The following is a 24,577-nucleotide window of genomic DNA, read 5'->3' on the forward strand; positions in this document are numbered from 1 at the left end:
CTCTGGCCCGTGTCCCCAGACGCCTCTCAAAGCAGGGTCCTGGGGCGGTGGCAGCGCCATTCCATAAAAGTGGGGTTGAGCCCAGGCAGAGCCTTCTGCAGATTCAGGAAGGTCCCCTCATGCCGTCTCCTGGGGTCCTGTCTCGGACGGCCAGTTGCTGTGGCCCTTCAAGAACTGCAGGGTCTTAGCCAAGGAGTGGCCCAGGCTCAGCCAGACGGTAATTGGAGGCGTTGAGTGTACCTCGTGAACGGAGGGCCTCAGGGCCTCAGGGCAGGTCCCCAGAGGCTGGTGGACACGGTTAGGGCAACAGTGTGCCCCAGAGTACCTGCAGGGCCGCCCGCCTGCTCACCAGCACGGCGCGAGGCCAGGCCTGCAGGACCGCTCCGCCCACAGCGTCCCTCCCCGCAGGAGCGCCGTGGAGGAAGGCAAGGCCATCTTCCACAACATCAAGAACTTCGTCCGGTTCCAGCTGAGCACGTGAGTGGGGACCGCAGTCCCGCGGCCCGGGCACCTGTCCGCGGGGTGACGCTGACGGCTGTGTCTGTGCTGTGCCCGCAGGAGCATCTCGGCCCTGAGCCTGCTCACCCTCTCCACCGTGTTCAACCTGCCCAGTCCCCTCAACGCCATGCAGATCCTGTGGGTCAACATCATCATGGACGGGCCACCCGCACAGAGGTGAGCGGACAGTGGGGCCGGGCCCACCCCAGGCCTGCAGCAGGGACGAAGGCCCAGCCCCCACCCGAGGGGGCCAGAGAACCACCTGCTTTGAGGGGGAAGGAGCTGGGCGGGGCTGGGCGGTGACACAACTTGGGAGGTGGGGTTGGGTTTGGTCCCGGCTGTCCCCTGGCTGCTGGCCCGGGGCAGGCATCCCGCGGGGGCTCATGCGCCACTGGCTGTGTGCAGACAGGCGGTTGGGGTTGGCACCCTGCTGAGCGGCACACCAGGTGGTGTCCCAGGCAGACCTGTCCTACGTGACCAGCGGCACAGCCTGGGGGAGGGAGGGCCCAGCTCACCCCCGGGGCCCTGGAGCCGCCTCTTCCACAAGTGCCCTGGCCAGCCACGGCGGGGTGGGCCCCCTCCTTCCGGTTGGTAGCAGAAGGCGAGTCTCTTGGGACTGAGGGGCCCTGCAGTGGGCAGAGCCTGGGCCCCGCTTCTCACAGCCCCTCCAGAGGGCCCCCCGGAGCTGGGACTTGCCTAAAGACTAGGAAAGACGGGAGTCACTGAGTCACCGCGTGGTAGGCAGGCGGGCACCGGTGCCATCACCCACTGGGTGGCCTGCCCTTGCTGTCTCGAGGACAGTCAGAGGTGGCCAGGGGCAAGGGGCATGGGGAAGGCCGGGAGATCCTGGCGGGCACTGCAGCGGGTTGGCAGCCTGACTCGGGCCTGTGTCTGGGCCGAGGTCCCCCTCTGTTTCTGGTGCACGTCCAAGTGTCCCTTGTCTTGGGAACAGCTTGGGGGTAGAGCCCGTGGACAGGGACATGCTGAGGCAGCCCCCACGGAACGTCAGGGACACGATCCTGAGTCGAGCCCTCATCCTGAAGACCCTCCTGTCCGCTGCCACCATCATCAGCGGGACCCTGTTCGTCTTCTGGAAAGAGGTGAGTCACGTGCCCCATCGGCCGACGCTGGGGTTGGACGGTCCCTGCCCGGTCAGGGGAGAGAGGCGTAGGCAGATGGAGAACTTGGGGCCACCAGAGGGAACAGGGACACGCAACGCAGGGAAGGGTGGCCCAGGAGTGGGGGGCGGGGAGCCACCGCCTGCCGGGAGGGCACAGGCCAGTGGGTGGGCGTCCAGCCAGGCGGCAGCCGGGCGTGAATCGGTGGAGGCTGACAACAGACGCAGGTTCCCTCCTCGAGGGGACACAGCCCCCACGGCTTTTGTTGTCACCAGGAAGCAACTGGGGACCTAGAGCGTCCTCCTGTCTTACCTTCCATGGCATCTCGTCATGGGTCACTCGTCATGGCCTGCAGGGGCAGGGCCCGGCTGGGTCCTACAGTGGCAAGGCTGGGCAGTGAGGCCGGGAATCCATTTGGCCTCCAACTTGAGGTCCTCCTGCCTCGGCCTCCTGAGTCACTGGGATTACAGGCGTGTGCCACCGTGCCCGTCCCTCTGGGTTGGGAGGGCCAGGGAGAGTCCCATGCAGGAGGGGGAGGTAGAGGCAAGGGATGCCCAGAAACCTGTGCCCACGATGCTGCGTGGCAGAGCTGGGGAGGGTTCTGTGTCCACCCTGGGGGCCTCAAAGGCCGTGGTTTCCTCTGTGGCCAGCTGTCCTCCTTCCTTGGAGGTGACGGCTTTTCGCGGGTAGCTAGCTTGTCTGCCTCCTGGAATGGCCACCCTACAGGTGGGCCACCCTCCACAGGCAGCACTGCCCGCTAGAGGGCTCACAGCACACCCAGAGCCAGGTCCTCAGTGGCCACACTCAGCTGCAGTCAGGAGATGCGTCTGCAGCTCCGGCCGTGGAGCCCGGGGCCAGAGGCGGTGGCTGGCCAGGGCCTGGTCTGTGGCACAGGCTCTGTCCTGGGCTCCCGGGTGAGGATGGCGCACTGAGGACCCGCGGCCTCACGGGCCCTGCCTGTGCGTGTTCCAGATCCCGGACGACGGGGCCAGCACCCCGCGCACCACCACCATGACCTTCACGTGCTTCGTGTTTTTCGACCTCTTCAACGCCCTGACCTGCCGCTCCCAGGTACCACGGTGGCTCTGCCCTGCGTCCTCCTGACAGACAAAGGGCTCAGCAGAGCTGCCGCCAGCCTCCTCCCTGCAGGGTCACCTCTGAGCCCCGGTCTGTCCAGGCCTCGGGCGGCTCAGAGCAGGTGGCGCTGGGCAGTGCTGCCCTACTGTGAGGTCCCACGCGCAGCCTCCTCCCCGCAGACCAAGCTGATTCTGGAGATCGGCTTCCTCAGGAACCGCATGTTCCTCTACTCGGTCCTCGGGTCCCTCCTGGGGCAGCTGGCCGTCATCTACGTCCCGCCCCTGCAGAGGGTCTTCCAGACAGAGAACCTGGGGGCGCTGGGTGAGTGCGGGGCTTGAGGAGAGGTCACTAACAGGCTGGAGGTGCTGCCCCCGCCCCTGCCAGGCAAGCGCCCGAGGGCTTGTGGGTGGTGCGCCCCGAGATGCCAAGCCCCACACACCGCGGCGGGCGGGCAGCGGCTCTGCCTTGGACCTGGGCAGGAGGGAGGCATGAAGGGGACGCAGAGGACACAGGAGGCCCGGGAAGAGGCCCCTTCGCCAGGAGTAGGGCCTGGGAGGGGGTCCACATCCAGCCCTTAGGGCAGGAGGACCAGCCACAGAGGCCCCCGGCTGCAGCGGCAGGACTGTCTAAGCTCAGCCTTGATGTCCCCTCAGCTGGGGAGCGTGGCCTGGACCCCAAGCCTTCTGTGACTTTGACATTTCTAGAGACCAGAAGCTGGGCCACCCTACAGTTCTTGCTAAAACAGACCTGATCTAGTGACCATGGAGTCCCTGAGACACCTGGTATGGGACCCAGGACTCCCATGTCCCCAGCCAGGCTGGCAGGGGAGGGAATGTCCCTAACCCCAGCAAGGAAGGGTTGTGCGGGGGTCACCTGAAGGGCAGCAGTGTCCAGAGGGCTCGCCCCTCTCCCTCCTGGTTCAGTCTGGCCCTGGCCAGTCCCCCCTGAGGAGCAGAGGGCTGGTCCCCAGGGCTGAGCACAGGGCGGCCTGTGGCTTGTCCCTGCTCAGGAGGGTCCTGCGATGATGGGTGAGGTCTGAGGCTGCACAAGGGCTGTGCTTAAGGCCTCGGCAGGGGAGGGTGGTGCCTGTCCTCAACCAGCATCCATGGGGGTCACTAGCGGGCACCATGCAGGGCAGGGGACAGGCAGAAGAGAAGGAGCCCCAGACGCAGTTTCTAGCAAAGGCCTCCCCCGGTGGAAGAGGGTCTGCCCGCCAAATTCCACAGGGAGCCGTGCCTCGCCCTAGACCGGGGCCAGGACCTGCCCGGGGTGGGAGGTGACCTCAGCGCGGCCCTGACCCCTCGGCCGCCTCCCTGCAGACCTGCTGTTCCTGACGGGCCTGGCCTCGTCCGTCTTCCTCCTGTCGGAGCTCGCCAAGCTCTGTGAGAGGTGCTGCCCCCCAGCCAGGAAAGCCGGGGCGCACCAAGAGGACGTGTGAGCCGCCACCCGAGGGGCGACCCTGCGCCATCTGTGTTGGGAGCCGTGGCCCTGGCACAGCGTGGACTTCAGAGGGAGGTTTCCAGGGCGGCGCAGCTGCAGGCGTGGACTGTCCTCTGGGGAGACCTGGAGGAGGCCGTGGCCGCTCTCTGGAGGCTGCTTCTGCCGTCCTCCTGCTGCGGGGCTCTGGGACACACGGGAGGGGCCGCGTTTATTTATTAAATCACCCTGGTTTTTATCAACTGTGTCTCTGCCTGTTCATGCCACAGCTTGAGGCCACGCAGCCCAACTGGTGACACTCAGGGCCCTTCCAGAGGCGGCCAAGGGTGACCACACTGCCCGTCCTCTGAGGCTGCAGCTGACGGCTTGGGGTATTTTTATGAAGTGCGAGGATGAGCCTGAATTATTTTGGTCTCAATTCCAGCACCAAAGCAAAAGGCTGAGGCATGATTTACATAAGTCTGATTAAAGGCGCCCAGAGCACCTTGCTCACCTGCAGCGCTGGACGCGGCCGGACCAGGCTAACAACGCTGTGGACGGGTCACCTCTGCGAACCCCTTAGTTTCACATTCCTTGTTAATAATTCTAAGGAAGAAAACCACAGATGCTAAAACCAAAAGCTTTTTATAGATTCAGCCTCTGCTGACCAGCTCTCCAGACCCGGGCACATGGGGGCTTCCGTCCTGGGAAAGGCCACAGGAGACAGCTCCGTGGACGCCAGCACCGAGCTGAGGTCAGAAGGAGGAGGTGTCACTGTTCTTAATGCCCTAGAGGTACTTCTGTACAGGGCGGCAGGGACGGGGTGGGCCCCGGGAGAGTGGGCAAGTGTCCCGAGTTCTAGGCATGCTGTGTGACGGTGTCAGACTCAGGAGACTCCATAGACTGTCAAGAACAGCAGCTGGGGACTCACTAGCAAGGTGCGTCTCAGGTCCCCCAGGCATACCGATCAGCCTGGGAACGGAACCCCACACTGGAGACACCTCCAGGACTCAGGTGACAGTCACTGGACGGAAGAGCTCCGTGATGTCACTAGGATGAAGCTGTGTACAAAAGAGCTTTCCTGTGTTCAAACGGCACCTGTCAGGAGAAATGTCCATTCACAGCTCCAGAAATGACCACAAAGATTTACCTAGAAGGCCCCAGGTTCCTGCTGTTGGACACCAGAGTTCAGTCAGCCAGGTCAGCCTGAAACACCCATTAACAGGGGCTGCTACCTCAAGAACCCCACCACCAGCTTTCAGAAGTGGTCACGGTGCCACCGAAGTGCAGAGGAAAATAAGAAGCAAACACGCCAGAAGGTTCCAGAAGACGGCCGGAGGGGAATGGCTCTGCCTTATCTCCTTATCATGAGACTCCAGCTACCAAGATGAAAGAGACCTCAACTCAGAAACGCAGGCGATGAGCACATGGCTGTTCAAGTCGGCAGGGACAAGGTGTACCACTTCCTATAAACCCTGCTGGGCTTGGTTCTGGGGTGAGACGAGGCCACGTTCTAGGACACATTCGGAAGGGACTCAAGCTTAGACACAGCGACATGGAGCAGAAGGACGAGTCCTGTCTTCCTCAGGGAGGAGAGATCTCCCAAGCAGACTACCCCGGACACCTCAGAGATGCTGCCCAAGGCAACGTGAAACAAGGCCACAGGGTGGACAGACGGAGGACGCGTGCCGGGCAGGGCGGGGGCTCTTGGCTTTGTCCACTGAAGCACCTTGAAGTCACCAAGGAAAGACCTGCCTCCCGGAAGCGCAGCTCCTGGAGGGTGGAGCCGCTGCAGGCCCAGGAGAGATTTCAGAACCAGAGTGACGAGAGCAAGCTCCCACCGCGGCGTGCTGCGCAGGTGCCAACAGTCCCCTGCACCTTGGGTGGAAAGTGAGTTCAGGAGGGTGATCCACGTGTCAATATCTAAATAATGGAAAGGATACGCCTCTGACCCACTCTGCAGCTCCTGCGGGCTCACCTCGGCCCGGCCCCACCAAGACGCACAACAGGCCCTCACTGCGCCTTCGGCCCTAGCAAACACTGTGTGCTGCGGGTCAGAGTGACCAGGGACAACAGGTGGAGAAGGTGGGGACACAGAGCAGGGCTGTCAGAGACACGAGGATGAGGGTCGGTCAGTGGGTGAGTTCTGCTCAGGTGTGGCTCCCCTGGGAGGACCATCGGGGGTCAGCTGGGCCAGAGGGCTCACTGCCCAGACGCGTCCCCCCTGGGAGGACCATCCGGGGGTCTGCTGGACCAGAAGGCTCAGTGCTGAGACGCGTCCCTCCGTGTGCACGTGTAACTTTGTACGTATGCAGCTTTTTCATAACCTCTTCCTTCTAGCACTTTCTGGGCTGTGCTCGGTCCTCAGGTGCAGGGAGACCTCCAGCCTTTACCAACCGAGTTCTTGCTCGGATTTGCGCTGGCCTTTCACATCAGTGACCTAGAGACCTGACAAGGACCTCGTCCCGGAGGAGACGTACTCTGCTCACGGTTTCACAGGTTCAGTCCGTGGCCGGCCGGCTCCATCGCTCTGGGCTCGAGGTGAGGCCCGGCATCACACAGAAGGCCATGGTGTGGGGCAGCCGGCAGGCAGAGAGTACGCAGCCAGCGCAGGAGGCCGGGGTACTGCAGTCCCCAGGTGCACGCCCCGTGACCTTCTCCCTCCCGCCAGGCCCCACCGCCTCCGGTTACCACCCACTCATCCTCAAACCATGAGTCCCTCAAACAGACTGACCCACTGAGGGATACAGTCTCACCACCTATCACTCACCTCTAAGCCTTCCCACACTGCCCCACAGGAGCTTCAGAGGACACCTCGAACCCTTACATTCCTCATTGTTAAGACAAGATCACAAGTTTCCCAGACCCAGGTGTGATCAGGCCTGTCACCCCGCTGACACCCCAGCCTCTTGGTGTGCCGAGAAGATGGGGACAAAGGTGTGTGAGCGCAAAGAGGCTGCCCTGCACCATCCCGGGAGGTTGTCCCCCGCCACCCAGAGAGGCTGTTCCCTGCCACCCAGAGAGGCTGTCCCCCACCACCCCAGAGGCTGCCATGCCCCCACACTCCCAGTGCCCCCCTTGTTGGTGTAGAGGATGCTGCCTGGGAAGTGGCTGTATCCCCACCTGTCACCTGGGGAGGAAGAGCACAAGGTCAAGCAGCCAGCGGGTGCACGGGTGGCAGCCCCCTGACACCAAGGACAAAGGAAATCAAGGCACATCTGTGTGACCTGGGAGGTATTTAATTGCACTTTTTAAAAAAAAATCCAAAACAAGGGGACCACTGGGGACCTAGCTCTTGGGATCCGTGGTAGGGAGGGCACCTGTGTCCTATCCGGAAGGCCACCTGATGCCCCACAAGCCCTGAGAGCTGGCTTCCTGGGAAGAGGACCTACAGTGAGCAGGTCCCTGGGCCCGCTGCACCCTCTGTGCCCCAAGCAGCTTTGTGAGGGGACCCACGGGGCCCTGCCTGGTCAGGGTGGGGCTCGGCAGAAGGCACGCCGGCCTCGGGGGGGAAAACCAGGAATCCCCGAAACGAGGCAGTGGGTCAGTATGGCTTCTAATCCTGGCAAGTATGGGACAAGGGCCGCAGTGCAGCAGCTGTGCCCAAGACAAAGGGGACAGTCAGACTCGGAGCTCAAGGCTCCTGGCAGGCAGAGGGTCCTCAGCAGCACCCACACCCCAGACGTCAGAGGAGGCGGCGGATGTGCGTGGAGGCGAGCCCACCCAGGTAGCCCTCAGCATCTGGGAATCCCTGGGGTCAGGGCGAGTCTGCATCTCCCCCTGTTCCCCCCGGGGGGGACAGAACCCCCAGGCCAGGAGAGACTCTGAGGGCTGTGAGGTGGCTAGCGGCTCGGCCCCCAGCAGCCCTGGATGTCACGCGCCACTGACTTTCAGGGTGGGCTGCTTGCATCTATCAAGCAAGCTCCAGGCTCAGGACCCCCAGGCGTCCCCCACATTTGAGTTGGCAACAGAGCTGCTACTTCGCGCACGTGAGCCCCCATGTGCTCACGATGCAGGTCTGTAAAAGAGCCAAGAAAGGCAGACACAGACCCTGACACGCACACAGTGGGACCACAGCGTTGCAGCGCCCCCTCTCCCCTCTCCAGCACCCCACCCACCCCGGCCGCCTGTGCCTTGATACACAAACACGCTCCTGCCCGAGGACACTGTCCCCACAAAGCACCGAGATTCTCACCCAAACGTCCATCTGTTACCAGTCAAAATGGACCATCAAGGCACTACCTGGGATGGCCTGAGCAGAGGCCAAGCGGCCCCAGTGGGGGAACTCCCTCCTGCAGGACAAGACGTCCCCAAGAACCGCGAATTCCAGCCGAGTTCCAAGTGTCTGTGTCTGGATATGACTGATGAGAAATGAGCAAAGTTTAAGACTGAGTCCTAATTTGACACTCAGGTGGGAGGTCCTCTCCCGAAATCTTATCTGTGGCCGCAGAGGGACCTTCTTGGCACGGCGTGTTCTGGTCAAGCCCGTCCAGGGCTCCATGGAGTTGCCCGGCAGGAGAGGGGAGGTCTGAGGCTCACACACACCCCGGGGAGGCCGTACGCGCTGCTCCAGGGATGTCCGTGTCCAGGCTCTGGAAGCCCCGCGGCCTAGGCGTCCTCCTCACGGAGCCCTTCACTGTGGCGAGTCTGCCCAGTGATCTCCAGTAGGGCCCTGGCCTCAGGATCAACGTCGAGGATGCTCTTTTTGCCCTGGACCTTGGGGAGAAGGGGAGAGGGTATTCATGATGTGCAGAGAGGTGAGCAGCTCCCAAGAACTGGAACCGAGCAGTGGTTTCCGGCCCTGGGTCGGCTCCGCCATTGCTGCAGGAAGCCCCGAGGCCCCGCCCAGGTGCTCCAGTCTCCAGAGGGATGAGGGGCTGCGGGGGTGCAGAGGGCCCAACCAGGCAGAGCCAGTCAACCACAAGGAGCCCAGGCCTTCTGGTCTCACAGATGGGCAGGGAGGACAAAGGGACACACCTCGGGCAGGGCCCTGCTTTCCAGGACAGGGCCCAAAACCAACTGTGCCGTGCGCCCACAGCGTCCCCAGAAACCAAGCAGGTCATACCACCCCCGTGTGGAGGAACAGAGGAGCCCCACCTTCAAGACCCTCCACTCACCAGCTGCGACTCTGGGGGGTCTCCCACCGCCCACACCTCCATCTTGTCAAAGCGGAAGCTCTCCTTGGAGGACAGCTGCGGGCTGTTGTACGTGGTGCACGTGGGCTTGGCCTTGCTGTGTCCCTTCCCGAAGTCAGCATCTACCCAAAGCCCAAAGTAATCGTGCTGTCCTCCCATGCCCTGCAGAAGAAGCCCCAGGGCGTCAGCGACTCGGGGTCCCCCTCTAGGAACGGCCCAGCGTGCAGCAGCCCGTCTTTCTCCCAGACTGGGCCCACCCCTGGCCGACAGCCTCTGCTTCTTCCTGCAGCTGCCACACTGAAGCAAGGACAGCCAGGAACCGTGGCCACCCCAGTGTGGACCCACATGCTGTTTCATGAGCCACCGGTCAGCCTGGCTATGTGCCAGCCGTGAGGCAGGAGGGCAGGGTGCCTCGTGACGGATCTGCCACCCACGTGGGCCACCACAGGAGCCAGGAGAAAAGGCCAAACTCACCCTTTGCACCCACCACTGAAAGCCCAGCAGAGGCCACAGCCTTCCTGGGGAGACCCTGGCCCAAGTGTCTGCTCCCAGCCCCGAGACAGGACAGACGGACACAGTGCATGTGAGAACCAAAGCCACAGATGCGCGTGCCTGGTGGCAGAGGTGACGCTCAGCGTCAGGAGGGACCCACCCCCACCCCATGCACTGCAGCTCTCACCAGTCCATTCGGGATGGTCTGCTGCCCGTAGTTCAGGTACATGAAGTGGTCGTTGTAGCCCGTGTGCCGGTACACGGCCATGCTGGGGGAGACGGAGAACAGGAAGCACCTCTCGTCCCCTGGAAGCCACAGAGCAATGGACACCAGGTCACTGTGTGCGCTGGGCACCAAGAGCAGCAGACACACGGCTCCTGCTCAGGAAGCGCAGGGAAGACCTTCCGGCCACCCTCCAGGGCCCCGAGACTGGCACACCCCTAGTGCTTGGCCTCTCCGGACCAGACAGTGGGTCCAGACTTCGCACTCGTGGCTGCCTGGGGACCCAGCGGGCTGGGCTGGGGTCCAGGGACTAGACTGGCACCAAATAGGATCATGATTTCTGCTTTGGGGACATCCTTTAGCTCCTGCCAGGGGGATCCAGGGAGGAACTCTGCCCACTGTTTGCCAGGATTGGTTCGGGCCGGGCAAGGTCACAGAGTTGGGAGGCGCCCGCCTCCTCGGAACTCAGAGCAGGGGCAGGTGGCCCCCAGGACGCTGCGGAGCCTGCTGGAGTGTGTGTGTGACGGCGTAAAAGACCTCCGTCCTGGAGAGAAGAAAGCTGCAGACAGAGCCCCAAACAGTGCAGGACCTCGGGGAGGGGAGGGACAGCAAGAGGCGGCACAGGTGTGAGCACACAGGCCATTTAAAGAAGCGCTGGCCGGACATGGTGGCACAGGCCTGTAATCCCAGGGCTCAGGAGACTGAGGCAGGAGGATCGCAAGTTGGGACCCAGCATCATCAACTTAGCAAGTCCCTCAGCAACTCGGTGAGACCCTGTCTCTAAATAAAACGTAAAAAAGGGCTGGGGATGGGGCTCAGTGGCTAAGCACCCTGGGTTCTATCCCCAGATTAAAAACAAGCACTGGTCAAAACCTTGGAAGTGACCCCTGCCCCACCAGCACTCAGCACTGGGGTGGGATGAAGGCCCTGCCTTGCCCACAGGAAGCTCCGTCAAGGGACCACCCCAGAGAGCTGCCTGCCACGTCCCAGTGCTGGGCCCAGAGCCTGCACCTGGACACGGGTCCCTGAAATGTCTGTGACTGTGAGAACCACCGCCCAGGCCTGGGGGGTGGGGGACAAGCGCTCGGCAGCTTGGAGGGGGGGTGCCACGAGGCGGGCAGGGGGTCACAGGAAGCACGTGGACGACATAAGGGGGCATCCAAGGCCCAGGGGACCATGGGATGAGGACATTATTGAGCAGGCAGAGTGCCAGCAAATAATGCCCTGACCGCCAATCAGACAGACGGTGGGGGCCTCAGTGGCCAGGGTCAGGGCCTCAGGCAGCACATCAACAGCCTGCAAGGGCGGGAAGGACGTACTGGACAGAGGTGGCAGGGCCACAGTCACTCGTGGAAGAAGGACCCCACACAGGGATGAGCCTGGGGCACAGCAGGGGCCAGTCAGTCCCCCTGAGCACCTGTGGGTGTCCAGGTGGGGAAGGAAAGTCTGAAACGGCCTGGGACCACACAGAGGCCTGGCAGGCGCCTGTCCTCGGCAGCCGGAGGCAGAGGGCCTGGGGCACTGGGAGCTGCCTGGTCCCCCCGCTCCTGCCTCCCCTCCTGGGCACCGGGCTTTAGAGCAGCGTCACTTTGCTTTGTGGTCCTGAAGCTGTCGTTCGACTGACACTCACTGGGCCCTGCTAGGAGAGGTGCCGGGGCCACGGCGTGGGCCACGGCTGCAGGGACCCCCCCCGGTCCAGCTGGGGCTGCTGACAGGGGAAGCCACGTGGAAATAGTGGCTCCAGCTCATGGGGAAGACCCCAGGGTCGCTCTGCCTGCTGGAGTGGACCCCACAGGAGGGCTCCTTTCTGGTTCTCACCATCGAGCACCCAGCCATGCTGTGAACACGGTCAGTACATGACCGTCACGGGCTTCTGGGAACTGAGGCACAGAGACCCAAGCACCTCCCGGAGGGCCATAGCGGGGACCAGGCCTGTCACCCACGCCTGGAGTCTTCCCAAGAGCACCACAGAGTGACCCAAAGGGAAGTGCTGTCCAGCCGCTCCCCTCTCAGAGCTGGAGGTGCACAGGTGGACACTGCCCTGAAGGGGACCAAAGCCCAGGGCCGGGCCACCGCAGGCCTAGGCTGCCCTGGGCTGGAGCTTCGTCCCGCGTTCCAGGGCAGAGCGCCGTTGACGTGATGCCTGGTCTGTGTGACTTCCCGCGTTTCCCCCATGTACCACCCTGAAGGGCACGAGGCTCTTCACGCCCCACTGAACCAGGGGGACAAAGTCACCGTGTGTGGACCACTGAGGCCCAGCAGAGGACCTGAAGGTGTCCTCATGGCTCTGTGGTCATCTGTGGTCCCGACTCTTGGCCTGTTCGTGTCCTAAAGCAGAGCCTGAGCCACAGCAAGGCAGCCCAGCTGGGCTCCCCGAGCCACAGTCACCGGTGGGAGGACACCCCACCCCCGATGTTGAGGTACAGAGGCTGCTGTTTCCAGAAAAGTCCATGTGCAAGGGCAGCCGCGTGCATGGACACCATGTGGGGAGAGTGCCCACCAGTGTCAGAGCTAGCACTCAGAGATGAATCAGATTCTAAAACAACCAGATCCAGGGGACAGAGGCACCAGCCCTTCACCTACTGGTTCTCCCCCTCCCCAATCCCAGGGACACGCCGCTGGCCTCTGGCGAAGCTCCCTGGGGTGTTCTCAGCAGGTTCTCCGGGAAGGGGAAGGTCTGCCCTGGCCTCTGGCACTGGGCAAGCAGCTTCCAACCTCCACCAAGTCACAAGACCAGGAGGCAGCGCCCACAGAAGGGAGGAGGGGACAGGAGGGCGGCCAGTCGGTCCAGGCAACAAAAAGTCCCTCTGAAAGAAGAGTCATCTGTGGGTCCCTCCCAGACATCCGCAGCCCGACCTCTCCCACGACCTCTAGACCTGGTGGGGTGGGTGACACTGGGCCTCTGTGTCCTCACCTGGAAGCTGGCCTGGGGCTGCCCCTGCTTACTTTACCCCATGGCCAGGACCGGAGGAGGTCTGCGCACCAGAAGGGGTGTCCTGGCTTGTCAGGCCCTCGTGTCCAGGACACCCGGAGAGGCCAGGAGAAGGCCTGCCTGTGCCCCTGCTCCCCACTGCCCACAGCCTCCAGGGCGGCAGCAGCGGGTGGGCGCCCCCACAGCTGGGCTGCCCCGAGGAGCGCGGTCGGCCAGGCTCACCTTGGAACTGAGGCTTGGCCTCCCAGGGGCAGGAGGCAAAGCCACCGAACACGTGTCCGTCCTGGTCTTCGAGGAGAATGAGGCAGGGCCCCCGGTGCGTGATGTGCCCGCACAGCTGCGAGAAGCTCTGCCCGTGGAGCTGGGAGGAGAAGAGCAGGCGCCAGTGGTGCCGCTGCTCCCGCGCCAGGTGGGAGTTGAGGTAGATGACCGCCAGGACGTCCAGGACGCTCTCAAACTCCCGCCCGTGGCCCACCTGGCACTCGGGCACCAGCGTGGCCAGATCGAGGGACGAACGCAGGACCAGGAAGCCTTGGTGGATGACCACTCTCAGGAACGTGGCCACGTGGGGGACCCTGAACACCCAGTCCTCGACCGTGGCCCGGTCACAGGCATGGTCCAGCCAGTGAGGCCCCAGCGGCCTGCTGCCGTCTAGGAGGGGGAAACTGGTGTCACTGGGCCAGCATGGCACCTTCCAGTGACCAAGCCACACAGAAACAGGAGCTGGGGACCGAGTGTGACCCTGGACACGGGGGGGGGGGGGAGTGGGGGGGGCGGCTCAGCTGACTGGAGATGAGCACCAGGCACCCAACTTCAAACCCTGGTATGGAAAAGACCGGAAAATAGCTCACAGCTTCTTTTTTACACTGATTACATCTCGAAACCGCACTCAGGGTGTATTGAATCACCTCCACTTGTCCTTCCCACTATTTTAAATGTGGCTGCTATTAAATTTTGGAGTTCCACGTGGGGCCTGCTGTATTTCTTCAGTGCTGGTCTCGACAATTTGAGGTCGAGACCCCTGTCCTCTCCTTCCCCACTGAGCTGCCCACCGAGCTGCACCTCAGCCGCCCGCCTCACAGCCAGGCCCTTACAAGGAGGCCGCGTCCCCCGTGCCTCAGCAGCTGGGACCTGTGAGGGCTTCAGCCGCAAGGGTCAACTGTCCAGGGTGGGGTGGCTGGTCACTCACGGGGACCCTCTAGTTGATCTGGGAAAAGCTAATGCTGTTGTCCCTCTCTCACCTACAGAGTGAGGTGACACGGTGACGTCACGGGAAACACCTGGCCTGAAGCAGCCTCGGTTTCCCTGTGGGCACAATGGACGCGACTCCAGACACCCCTGTGTGGTCACCGCCAGGTCCAGGGAGCTTCTGTTTTTAAACTCGCTAGTGCGTGTGAAGCCTCCGTTCACAGCTGTTATCACTCCCAACCCAGGGAACTTGGGATCTAAACTCAAATAATGGTTTTCCTCTAACTCCTGCCCATTTTACTAGAATTATACAGAAATTCCAGGAAATGTCGAAACCTAACCACTTAATCATCCTCTTCCCAACTTGTATGAGGCTTCAAATTCCTATCAGTGCTAATCAAACTAGTTTTCCAATACATTTCTCACTACCTGTTCATTACCGAAATCTTAAGGATAATTTTAATTGTTTGATTTAACTTTTTCTAGTTAAAAGACAACTTAAGTTTTCTCTTTTTATGATTCTTCTTTTTTAAAACTATTGACTTTGAAATAACAAATAATTGGGCTGGGGATGTGGCTCAAGCGGTAATGCGTTCACCTGGCATGCATGGGGCGCTGGGTTCGATCCTCAGCATCACATAAAAATAAAATAAAGATGTTGTGTCCACAAAAACTAAAAAATAAATATTAAAAAATTCTCTCTCTTTAAAAAAAAACAAATAATTCACCCACAAGATACTGATATGTATATCTTTCCACATTCCAAATACCTTCCTAAATATTTGAAACATGACTTATTTTTAAATTGCATTTTAAAACCTGGCTTTATAATAAAAGAATAACATATTTATAAAGTAAGTCTACTTTGCAGAGAGACTTCACCATGAAGTTTTTTAAAATCTCAAATCCCAAGTAAATCTAAATATATACTGTTTCTCACCCAACGATAGCAGAATACATGCTTCTCAAGTGTATGATGGACAATACCCCAAGTAGACCATATTCTAGGCCAGAAAAGATGCCCCAGTAAATCATACAATGTATGTTCTCCAACCATGAAGAAATAAAATTAAAAATCAGTAGCCAAAGGCAATTTGAGGAATTCACAGCATGTTAAAATCGAATAACACTTCTAAATAGCCAATAGGTCAAAGAAGAAATCATAAGGGACATTAGAAAACACTAAGATGAAGGAAAACAAAACCTAAAACTCATGGATGCAGCTAAAGCAGCGTTTAGAGGGAAATTCATAGCTGCCTACGCTGATGCTGCCTACAATGAAGAGAGATCTCAGATCAATCATCTCCACCTGTATCTTAAGAAATTAGGAAAAGAAGAAAAAGTAAACCTAATGCAAACAGAAAGAAGGGAACAAAAGACTAGGGCAAAAATACATGGAATATCAGAAAAACAGCAGATTTTAAAAAATTCCATAGAACCAAAATCTGGTTCTTTGAGGAGATCCACAAAAAAAAATTGAGAAACATTGTTCACATCAGCAACAGAGGTGGGGTCATCGCTAGAATTATACAGAAATCCCACGACACTCAGAACACACCCAAGGGCTCAGCCACCCCTACTCCCACCCCCTCCTGGACAGACTCGCTGCAAGGCCACAGCCCTGGAGACCCCCAGTCTGCCACCAAGGCCAGCGTCGCTGAGGATGGCCGGGCACTTGCCTGGAAGCTTCATCTCTGACAGCAGGTGGGCAGCCAGTGCCTGCACCCTGGTGGGGGTTCCGGGGGCCTTCTTCCGGGTCCAGCCCTTCAGCTCCTGCCTGTGGGCCAGCACATGCTCCACAGAGCCAACCAGATCCTCTGTGAACTGCAAGCCCACAACTCCACTGTAACAACTGTCCACCGCGACCCAGACCCCAACCACACCACTGAGGGACGGCCAGTTCTCTCCAACACCCCGCACGATGGACCGCAATGTGGGGCAGTCACCAACTGACACAGTCCTCACCCTTCTAGTGGCACACATGCTGATAGGAAGTCCCCAACCGATATAGGTCTCATCCTTCTGGTGACACACGTGGCTGACCTACAAGTCCTGCCCCAGCCTTTGTCCAGGAGTTCGGACCCTGGACACAGGGTACATGGTCTAGGGTTCCCCGGGAGCAGAAATCTCAGCCAAGTCCCCACCCTAGTTCCAAGCCCATGGCCAAGACCACTTAGGGGCCTGCGCCCTCTACCTTCTGGAGTTCTCTGGCTTTCACGGGACCTTCCGTGGCAGAAATCATCTTCAGAATCATGAGGCTCCTCTCCTCAGCGCTGCCTTTCAGCAGGTGGGACAGCGACACCGTGAACTGCTCCTGAGAGACGCCCTTGCTGGGCCCCTGGGCCCTCCCAGTCGGGTGGACTCTCTGCATACCGTCATACAGTCTGGTGACCATCTCTGGGGGAAGGGCCTCCCCAATGCGGTTCTGCTGGGGACAAGTGGGAGAAAGGGCTGGAGAGGGCACAAGGTCAACTTGGTAGTGTCCCAGGGCCCACCCTGACAGGGCCCAGCGCACAGCTGCCTTGGCCACCAGAGTCCTCCACGCTGCTCCTGCCCTGCCTGCCTTACTGTCCAGTCTCCCCAGTTGGCCACGTCTTTCCTGCCTCTGCCCATCACTCCTCCTGCTTATCACCCCCTTAGGAGATCATGTTGGTTAGAGCCTTGTGCTGCCACATCTGAGCTTATTCGCCTGCGAGGCACCTCGGCGCAGAGCCAATCTGGCCTCCACGCCAGGGGTCTCCGAGTGCCTGGGTCCGCTGCACTAGCCCACTCCTGTGCTCAAGGTGCATTTCTAGTCACTTTCACTAGACTTTGGATTTCTCAATCGGCACTTTAATGATGTCGTTGTACAAATACTGTTTTTCTTTTGGGCTTCAACATCAAGTGTGATTTGACCAGGGACGGCAAGCAAGTAGAAAAGAGCACAAGTCATGAACAGAGTCACAGGGTCCGCGCAGGGTCCGAGTGCGGGGCTCCCACCAGCCCCAGGAGCACGAGCCGTCTGCCACGGCGTCAGTGCCTGCAGCTCTCCTGGGTGCTCTGAGGAGACTCCTGTTTCTGTCCACTTCCAGAGCTCTGCCGCAGAGCACTCTAGGCCCTCCCCGGACACGGCACTCAGTGGCCAAGGTCTACAGGTCAGCTCTTGCGGCTCACCACCTCAGTCGTCCACTACGGTCAGGTCCTGGCCTGCCTGGTCCTCTCAGCTCCATCCGCATGTGCCCAGGCCCACTGGGTGCTCCTGGTCTAGAGGAGACACATGGGCACACACGTGGGCTGCGCCATGAACTGGAGCCCCCAAAGCCTCCCTGGCCAGTCTCCTTGTCTGCAAAATGTGGGTGGGCCCAATGCCCCATCAGACCCACACTGCCCCCTACTGGGGAAATGCACTACTGCAGTCTTTGGTCAGTGTACTACCCAGTCTGAGCACTTGAACTCCTCATCTGCAAAATGTGGGTGGGCCCAATGCCCCATCAGACCCACACTGCCCCCTACTGGGGAAATGCACTACTGCAGTCTTTGGTCAGTGTACTACCCAGTCTGAGCACTTGAACTCCTCATCTGCAAAATGTGGGTGGGCCCAATGCCCCATCAGACCCACACTGCCCCCTACTGGGGAAATGCACTACTGCAGTCTTTGGTCAGTGTACTACCCAGTCTGAGCACTGGAACTAGGGCTGAGGGTCCTATAGAAATGGCCAGTTTTACCTCCCTGAAGGAGACCCTGGAACGTGAGTCTTCCGTACAGCGTCAGGAGCACTGTAAGGGGCACAGGTGCACCCGAGGCACTGAAGCAGCCTTGTCCCCAGCTGCCACCCTGTGTCGGAGGGCGGCCAGGAGACTCGGCTCCAGGGCAGGAGGGAGTGGCCACCTTGCTGATGCCCATCAGCTCAGGCTAGAAACGCCCCAAACTCTGTGGAAGTCCCCGTCTACTCCTAGTTCCTTTATTCCATACAAATATGACTCCAGTGACTTCAACAAAAGAGAAGGGACCCTTTAGATATGGCCAACGGCAGCTCTGCAAGGCAGGGCAGAGGAGCCACAAGGGACACCACGCGGCCCTTGGCTTTTCAGAGGGCCCACTCCTTAGTGCTCCCCTCTGCCCCAGGACCAGGGTGCACAGACCCGGGGCCCAGCGCAGCACGGGTGCCGGCAGCCGTCCTTGCCTTCAGCGCCTGCAGCGAGAAGGACCTGGGCGGGGCCTCAGAGCTGCCCTTGCCGGACGACAGAGTGTCAAACAGCGCATCGACCTCCGCCTGCTCCTCGGGAAGGAACTGGGAGTAACACCTCTGCTCCGCGCGGCTCCTGCTGTTCCCCATCTCTCCTGGGACCCAGTGAGCAGGCTCTCTGCAGAAGGACAGAGACAAGTTAGGGAAAGGTCAAAGTGACCACCGAGGCAGGGACGACTCTGGGTCCAGCCGATAAGTGCCAATTCTGCTGGAAAACGCAGCTAAAATGCACTGGACCTCGAAACGGGGCTTCCATGTGGTAGAAATCAACAGTTGGCACCAGCCGTGCCCAGAGGATCGCTGTGATAATGCACTGGGTCAGCAAAGCCAAGGGCAGGGACGGTGCCTTGTGTGGCCAGGCCCTTCGGGTCCCAGCCCACAGGCCTCTTTCATCTGAGGTGTCAGAGGGGCAGAAACAGAGGGGCAGATACAGACACCCAAAAGCAGTCCACCCGGGGGCCTGGTTCATTGTCACAGGCCTGGAAGAAGCCAGGTGCCGGGGGGGGGGGGGGGGGGGGGGCATAAAAAGAGCAGAGAGAGGGGGCTGGGCTGGGGCTCAGTGGCAGAGCACCCACCTGGCATATGTGAGCCTCTGGGTTGGATCCTCAGCGTCACACAAAAATGAATAAGATAAAGGTCTGCTTTCATCTAGGACTAAAAGATATCAAAAGAAAAGAGACAGCACAGTTAGAGAGGGAAACACCTCTTGAAAGGTGAGATCCGGGACATTTATCCCCTGTCCGGCTTCCTGGGAACTGCATCGGTGAGACCGCCAAGGAGACAGACCCCTCAACAGTGCGGGCAACTTGGTAAGCGGGGTCTGTGCCACAGGAAGCAACCTCCCAGGAGGCTGGGCCAGCAGGAGGCCATCCCAGCGGCAGGGAGCATGAGGAGTGTCCCCATCAAGATGGACGGCCAAAGGCGGGTGCCCAGGGGTCTGTCTTTCCTTTTATTGAGGTGAGAGCCCCACAACGCGACGCCAACCGTGTTAAGGAGAACGATCCAGGGGCACTTGGGCCACCGACGGTGCCGTCAGCCCCCACCTGTGGGGGCCCCCACCTGTGTGTGCCAAGGCACGCCCATCAGCCCCGGGGCACCCCGCTCCTGCCTCTTCCCAGCCCAGGCAACCACAGCTCTGCCCCTGTGGCTCCCATTCTGGACGGTCCCCCAGGGGGTCCCGGCACGTGGGCTTTCCCGCCTCCCACTTTTCACCCAGCGCCCTGCTGTCCTGCCACCCAGCCATGACTGGTGTCTGCCCTTTACCCCTTCCTATGGCCAACTGACACCTCACCAGGTGAACAGGGACAGCCAGGCCCTGGTGTTCTCTTGGCCACTCAAGTGGGCCGTGGTGAGCCCGCATCTGCTCCCGCCATCTCTCACAGTCCCAAGGTGGACGCCAAGCCCTGGAGCTGCTGGCTCCTAACTGCCACACGGCCCTCCCCTTCACAGTCCCCTGCAAAGCGCCAGTCCTCCACATCCCTGCCATTGTCCTCTTTTTGACTGAGGTCGTCTGTCCGCGGGGGGAGCCTGCCTTGACCAGCTTCACTGCTAACACACCCCCGCAAGAGCACGCCTGGCGGGAGGGCCTCCCCAGAGCAGGACTCGCGGGGCTTGCCAAGTACTCCAGGCCCTGCCGTTGCAGCATGGGCGACCTGTCCCAGCCCAGTGTGCGGTGCCACTCCCGTGCCATCTGATCTAAATGCTTCTGCTCAGGTTTCACAACAGCAGAAAAGACAAGAAGGAAAACATCCGGCCTGGCTCAGTGTCCAGTGGCTGGAAGCTGGCCCCATCTCTGAGGCAAAGGGGCTGCTCCAGAGGAGACCCAGCCCCAGGGCACAGCCATGCCAAGTAGACCCCAAGGGCCAGGGGGCAGGCCAAACGTCCACACCCCAAACCCCAATAAATAACACTGTCATCCAGGGCTCGACCAGGAGAGGGAGCATCGTACCAACTTTTAAACACCCACTGAATGTCCCGGGTGTGCACAGGGAGGTTGGCCAACAGATGCATCCTTGCAGACCCAAAAGGTGGCCTCCCCACAGCAGGATGATTGCAGCAACTGTTTGTTTCAAAATATCCAGAAGAGCAGATTTTGAATGTTCTCACCCCAAACGTGACAGGACAGAACCAACCTCCCAACAGTGTCCGGGAGGAAAAGAGGGCTTCTGATATGCCCCTTTCCAAACGCGAGCTCCCGGACTTCAGTCCCAGACAAGACTTCTCATCAGACTTTCATAGGTTCACCTTGGTATGCGGGACAGCCGCCATCCTGCCACGCCGACCCATGTCAAATCCTCTTAGAGAGAGCAGCCCGTTGAGATCACAGCACCAGCGGCCGCTCAACTGGAGACGGTCTCTTCTCCCAGGGGACGTGTGACAATGATGGGAGACATTCGGGTTGCCAGAACTGGGAGAAGGCAGTCCTGCTGGCATTTGGCGAGCAGAGGCCCAGGAGGCGGCTGACCATTCTACAGCGCACAGGACAGCCCTCACACCAGGGAGCCATCCAGCCCCAAAGCCCACAGGCTGAAGGTGAGAAGCTGTGGCTTCAAGGACGTGAGCAGGGGCCGACAGGATGCTGTCCCTCCCACCCCAAGGACGCTGGTTCACACCCTGCCCCTCTCTGCATGGGACTCCAGGCCCCGCCGTTACAGCATAGGCAAAGATCTGAGTTCAGATCGCAACACTCCGTATGAGGACTAGGGGACAAGCCACTAAGCTCTTTTCAACCCTTAATCAAAATGGAAGAAAGTCCAGTAGCCCACAGGTGACAGATTGCTTGCCTGACAAAATTTTAGTCAGGCTCTCCTCCTATCTGTGCTCCTCCATGTAAAATCCACCTTTCACGAGGACCCTGTCCTCATAGCCCATTATCCCTGTTAGTAAACCAGGTTCTTCATCCTCCACCAGCCCCTGGGTGACAGCTCATCACCCCGGCCTGTCTTCTGCAAAAACTTGGTGAGGTCAGGCTAGCCAGAATCCCCCTGCCTCCTGATGTTGCCTCTGGTCATTTTCTGTCCACTGACCCCTACATGCTCCTTGGCTGTAAATTCCCACTTGCCCCTGTGAGAAGACCCCCATCTTGCCCCCTCTGCCATGTCCCTGTACCTATGGCCAGGCTTTTGAATGAAGCCTGGCTTGGCGTGCTCTCACAGCCATCAGTGAATAGTTTAACACAAGGTCAAAGGATTGAATAAAGCAATCCAGGGAACTGGGAAGGCCAAAGACAGAAACGGCTGGGCCGGAGACAAGCAGAGGCAGCTCCTTGGGTCTTGGTCTGGGAACAAGGGAAGCAGTCCTGCCCTAAGGAACTGCAACTGGAGCTCACGCCACGCTAGATAGACGACGGGGCCTCTTCTGGGCACACTTCCTGCTGGTGTCCCAGGACGCTCTGGGACTCCTTTCTAAGCTTCTCAGGACCGGTCCTGTCATCATGAGGAGGCTCCACCCTGGCCAGCCCACCTCCAACCCTCTACCTCTGAGGAGCCATCACCCTTAAAGCCATGAACACAGCTCTCCCTGTCCCCTTTCTGGGGACACTCCAACCACTCCATCAGAACCCACCCACCTTAGGTCCAGTTTATGCCCCAGAGTCCAGCACCCCTTCTGCAAGGGGCAGCTTGAGCCCAAGCAAGGCGTTCCTCTGGCCCAAGGCTGGCTTCCCTCCCGCCACCCTGGGCCCTCCGTGTCCTGGGGGCACTTGGCTTTCCTCTCCTAAGCTATAATTTTAGTTATCAGCTCCAGGCCAAGAAGATCCCCCACACATCCTCCATCTATCCCCACTCCTGATGCTTCCACAGATGCACCGCTTCCCTCCTGTGTCAATGCCAGCATTCTCTCATGGCTCTCCCTTCCGGACAGCTGGCCTTGACCATGGGGAGGGCACTTCTAGGGACTTCTTATCTGATCGCACAGATGGCAGAAGGCCAGTGTGCTTCGGTGCTCAGAGGACCACACCGGAGGCCCTCCCTCCCTCTGAGCTGTCCCCGAGCACCCTCCAGGGGCCTGGACAGACCCGGGCACTCAGGGAGCGGCAGGGCTCAGGCCCACTGGGGACACGCTCCGCACGCATCCGCACCCCAGTAGAGCCCGGCCCGCGCCCCCGCTCAGCTCACCGACCTGAAGGACCCCGCCTGCCTTCCGGGGGTCCAGTGTCCTGCAGCAGGGGTTTGCTCGGGGGAGTCTCCCCTGCCTTGTTCCCTGGCAACGGTGCGGACTGGCGGCCGAGTGCCCCAATCCAGGAAGCAGAATCTGGAGGCGGAGCCCAGGGAGGAAGTCAGCCAATGGCGAGGCGCCTCGGGGAGTGGGCGGGGCGCTGGGGGGGGCCGGGCTCGTGGACCCGGTCCGCAGGAAGCGGCCACTGGGAACTGGCTAGCAAGGAGAGGCAGTGCCTGGCCCGCAGGGCTGCTGGGGAGGAGAGGCCCTGGGCGGGGCGGAGCGGAGGGGCTGGGCGAGGGAGCGAGGCTGAGCTGGGGGCTGAGCACATTCCCGGGAGGAGAGAGACCCAAAAGGGGACCCAGCTCAGGACCTTGCTCTGCTAGCCTCCGAAGACAGAGCCCCCTGTCCTCGACACCCCACCCTGCTGGTCCTGAGGGAGGCTCCTTCCCGACCTGGAGCCGTCCCCGGGCGGCCTTCCACCTTTTCAGTTGGTTTATCTGTCACCCCAGCTTGGTGAGTAGCCAGGAAGGTGCTCACCGTCTTCACTGATGTGGCCTCACTGTCCAGAGGGCAGGACAGGATCTGTCCAGTTCCTCCCGGTGGCACAGTTTGGTAAACATTCCCTGACCTGTGTGCGCCCTTCTTCAGCTTCACCACCCCTTCATTCCAAAATGTTTTGACACATAGCCGCCATTCCTTCCCCTCTGCCCATTTTAAGAGCCTTCTGAAAGCCTGTCTTGGAGACCTGTCACCGACTCCAAGGGGCACTGAGCCCTGGCATGCAGCATCGCCTGTGGACGTTCCTGCCTCCTCAGCTCTTTCCTGGGCTTCCGGGGTGCTCATTCCTTGCTCCCATCTTCTCACAGTCCCATCTGGCTTCAACTCCTCCTGCTTCTTCCCCTCTTTCCACCCCCTGCATCCTCCTGAGATAGCACCACCCCCCCGCTGTGTTGAGCACCAACCTGCAGGTCCAGCAGGTTTGCTCACCTGGACTCTGACCCCATAGGTCCACTGTAGGCACCTCACACTCAGCCTAGTAAGCCGGGTCAGCCTAGCAGTCCCTAGACTGCTTCTCCTGTTTACTTCCAACCACCTCCCATGGCCCAGCAAGAGACCTGGAGGTGCCTCCTCCTCCTCTCCCCATTTTGATTACTAAATCTGCTTTACCTCTAAGATACGACCTGGTCTGCTCACTTCCCAAGGACCTGGTGGTTCAGGCTGGACCTTAGTAATGGCCTCCCTGCCTCCTCCAATACGCCCTCCTCCCCATGCTGCTGCCACCGGAGCACTTCACACACTGAATCCCAGATCCTGACCTGCCCTCTGGAGAGCGAGGCCGCATCAGTGATGACTGTGAACACCTTCCTGGCCACTCACCAAGCTGGGGTGACAGATAAAACCAACTGAAAAGCTAGGAAAAGGAGGAGCAGGACTGACTTCTCCATAATGACCCCTTTGAATGACAACACTGCTCCTACGGAGGACTCTGCTCTCTAAAGTCACCCACCAGCAGCAATTTGCTGTTTGAAATTCTGTGGGTCCAAATGACCCAGCGGCTCTCCCTGGAGGACTGTGGTAGCAGTGACTGGAGTGGCCTCCAGGGTTCTAGCCCAGAGTGCCTCCTTGCAGCAGGCAGTTTCTGGACATCCTGAAACACAGCATCTTAACTCAGAGGTCCACTCTGCAGAGACCTGAGGCTGGCCCTTTGCACACAGCCTCATCTGAACTTGACCTGAGCTCCGCCATGTGGAAACTCGGCCTCTTCAGGTGAGTGGCCCCAGTTAGCACACTGACAGCACAGGGGCAACCCAGAGGTGCCAGGCAGTTTGGACTGGGACAGCTGTAAGATCCACGGAGGCAGCACTGTCTTCTAGTTTACTTGTGTGTGTGGCACTCCCACCACGGTACAAGGGGTGATGAGCCAGCCGTGAGCACCACTGCCCTGCCTGGCACTCACGTGCCTCCTCCATCTCCCAGCCCCCACCTACTGAAGGAGTGGGAGGTGCTGGTCCCCTCCTGTCCCAGTTCCACCTGGCCTGGCTCCAAGGACATGCCTTCTGCCCCCAAGGACATGCCCGCCCTGGCCACCTGGGAGGCTGCCTGACTCCTCAGTG

General features: G+C 60.2%; 2 protein-coding genes across 2 annotated transcripts in view; one reads left to right on the top strand and one right to left on the bottom strand.

Annotated features, from left to right (window-relative positions):
• Positions 1-4,131, top strand: part of Atp2c2 (ATPase secretory pathway Ca2+ transporting 2) — a 46,587-nt gene extending 42,456 nt beyond the window's left edge. The window contains exons 22-27 of the mRNA XM_076837585.2: positions 409-477; positions 559-675; positions 1,451-1,598; positions 2,589-2,687; positions 2,873-3,014; positions 4,013-4,131. Of these exons, the coding sequence (XP_076693700.2) occupies positions 409-477; positions 559-675; positions 1,451-1,598; positions 2,589-2,687; positions 2,873-3,014; positions 4,013-4,131 (694 nt within the window). The remainder of the gene's footprint in view (positions 1-408; positions 478-558; positions 676-1,450; positions 1,599-2,588; positions 2,688-2,872; positions 3,015-4,012) is intronic.
• A 4,105-nt stretch (positions 4,132-8,236) lies between these two features.
• Meak7 (MTOR associated protein MEAK7) lies at positions 8,237-22,516 on the bottom strand. Its single transcript, XM_076838745.2, has 8 exons — positions 22,425-22,516; positions 18,243-18,423; positions 16,274-16,504; positions 15,759-15,903; positions 13,114-13,542; positions 9,924-10,042; positions 9,227-9,406; positions 8,237-8,825 (listed from the first exon to the last, which is right to left on the bottom strand). Exons 2-8 carry the CDS (start codon positions 18,393-18,395, stop codon positions 8,718-8,720), a joined length of 1,365 nt encoding a protein of 454 aa, XP_076694860.2. The 5' UTR covers positions 18,396-18,423; positions 22,425-22,516; the 3' UTR covers positions 8,237-8,717.
• Positions 22,517-24,577: the final 2,061 nt, after the last annotated feature.

Source organism: Callospermophilus lateralis, chromosome 18, assembly GCF_048772815.1.
Source record: "Callospermophilus lateralis isolate mCalLat2 chromosome 18, mCalLat2.hap1, whole genome shotgun sequence".
In the NCBI taxonomy this organism is placed as follows: Eukaryota; Metazoa; Chordata; class Mammalia; order Rodentia; family Sciuridae; genus Callospermophilus; species Callospermophilus lateralis.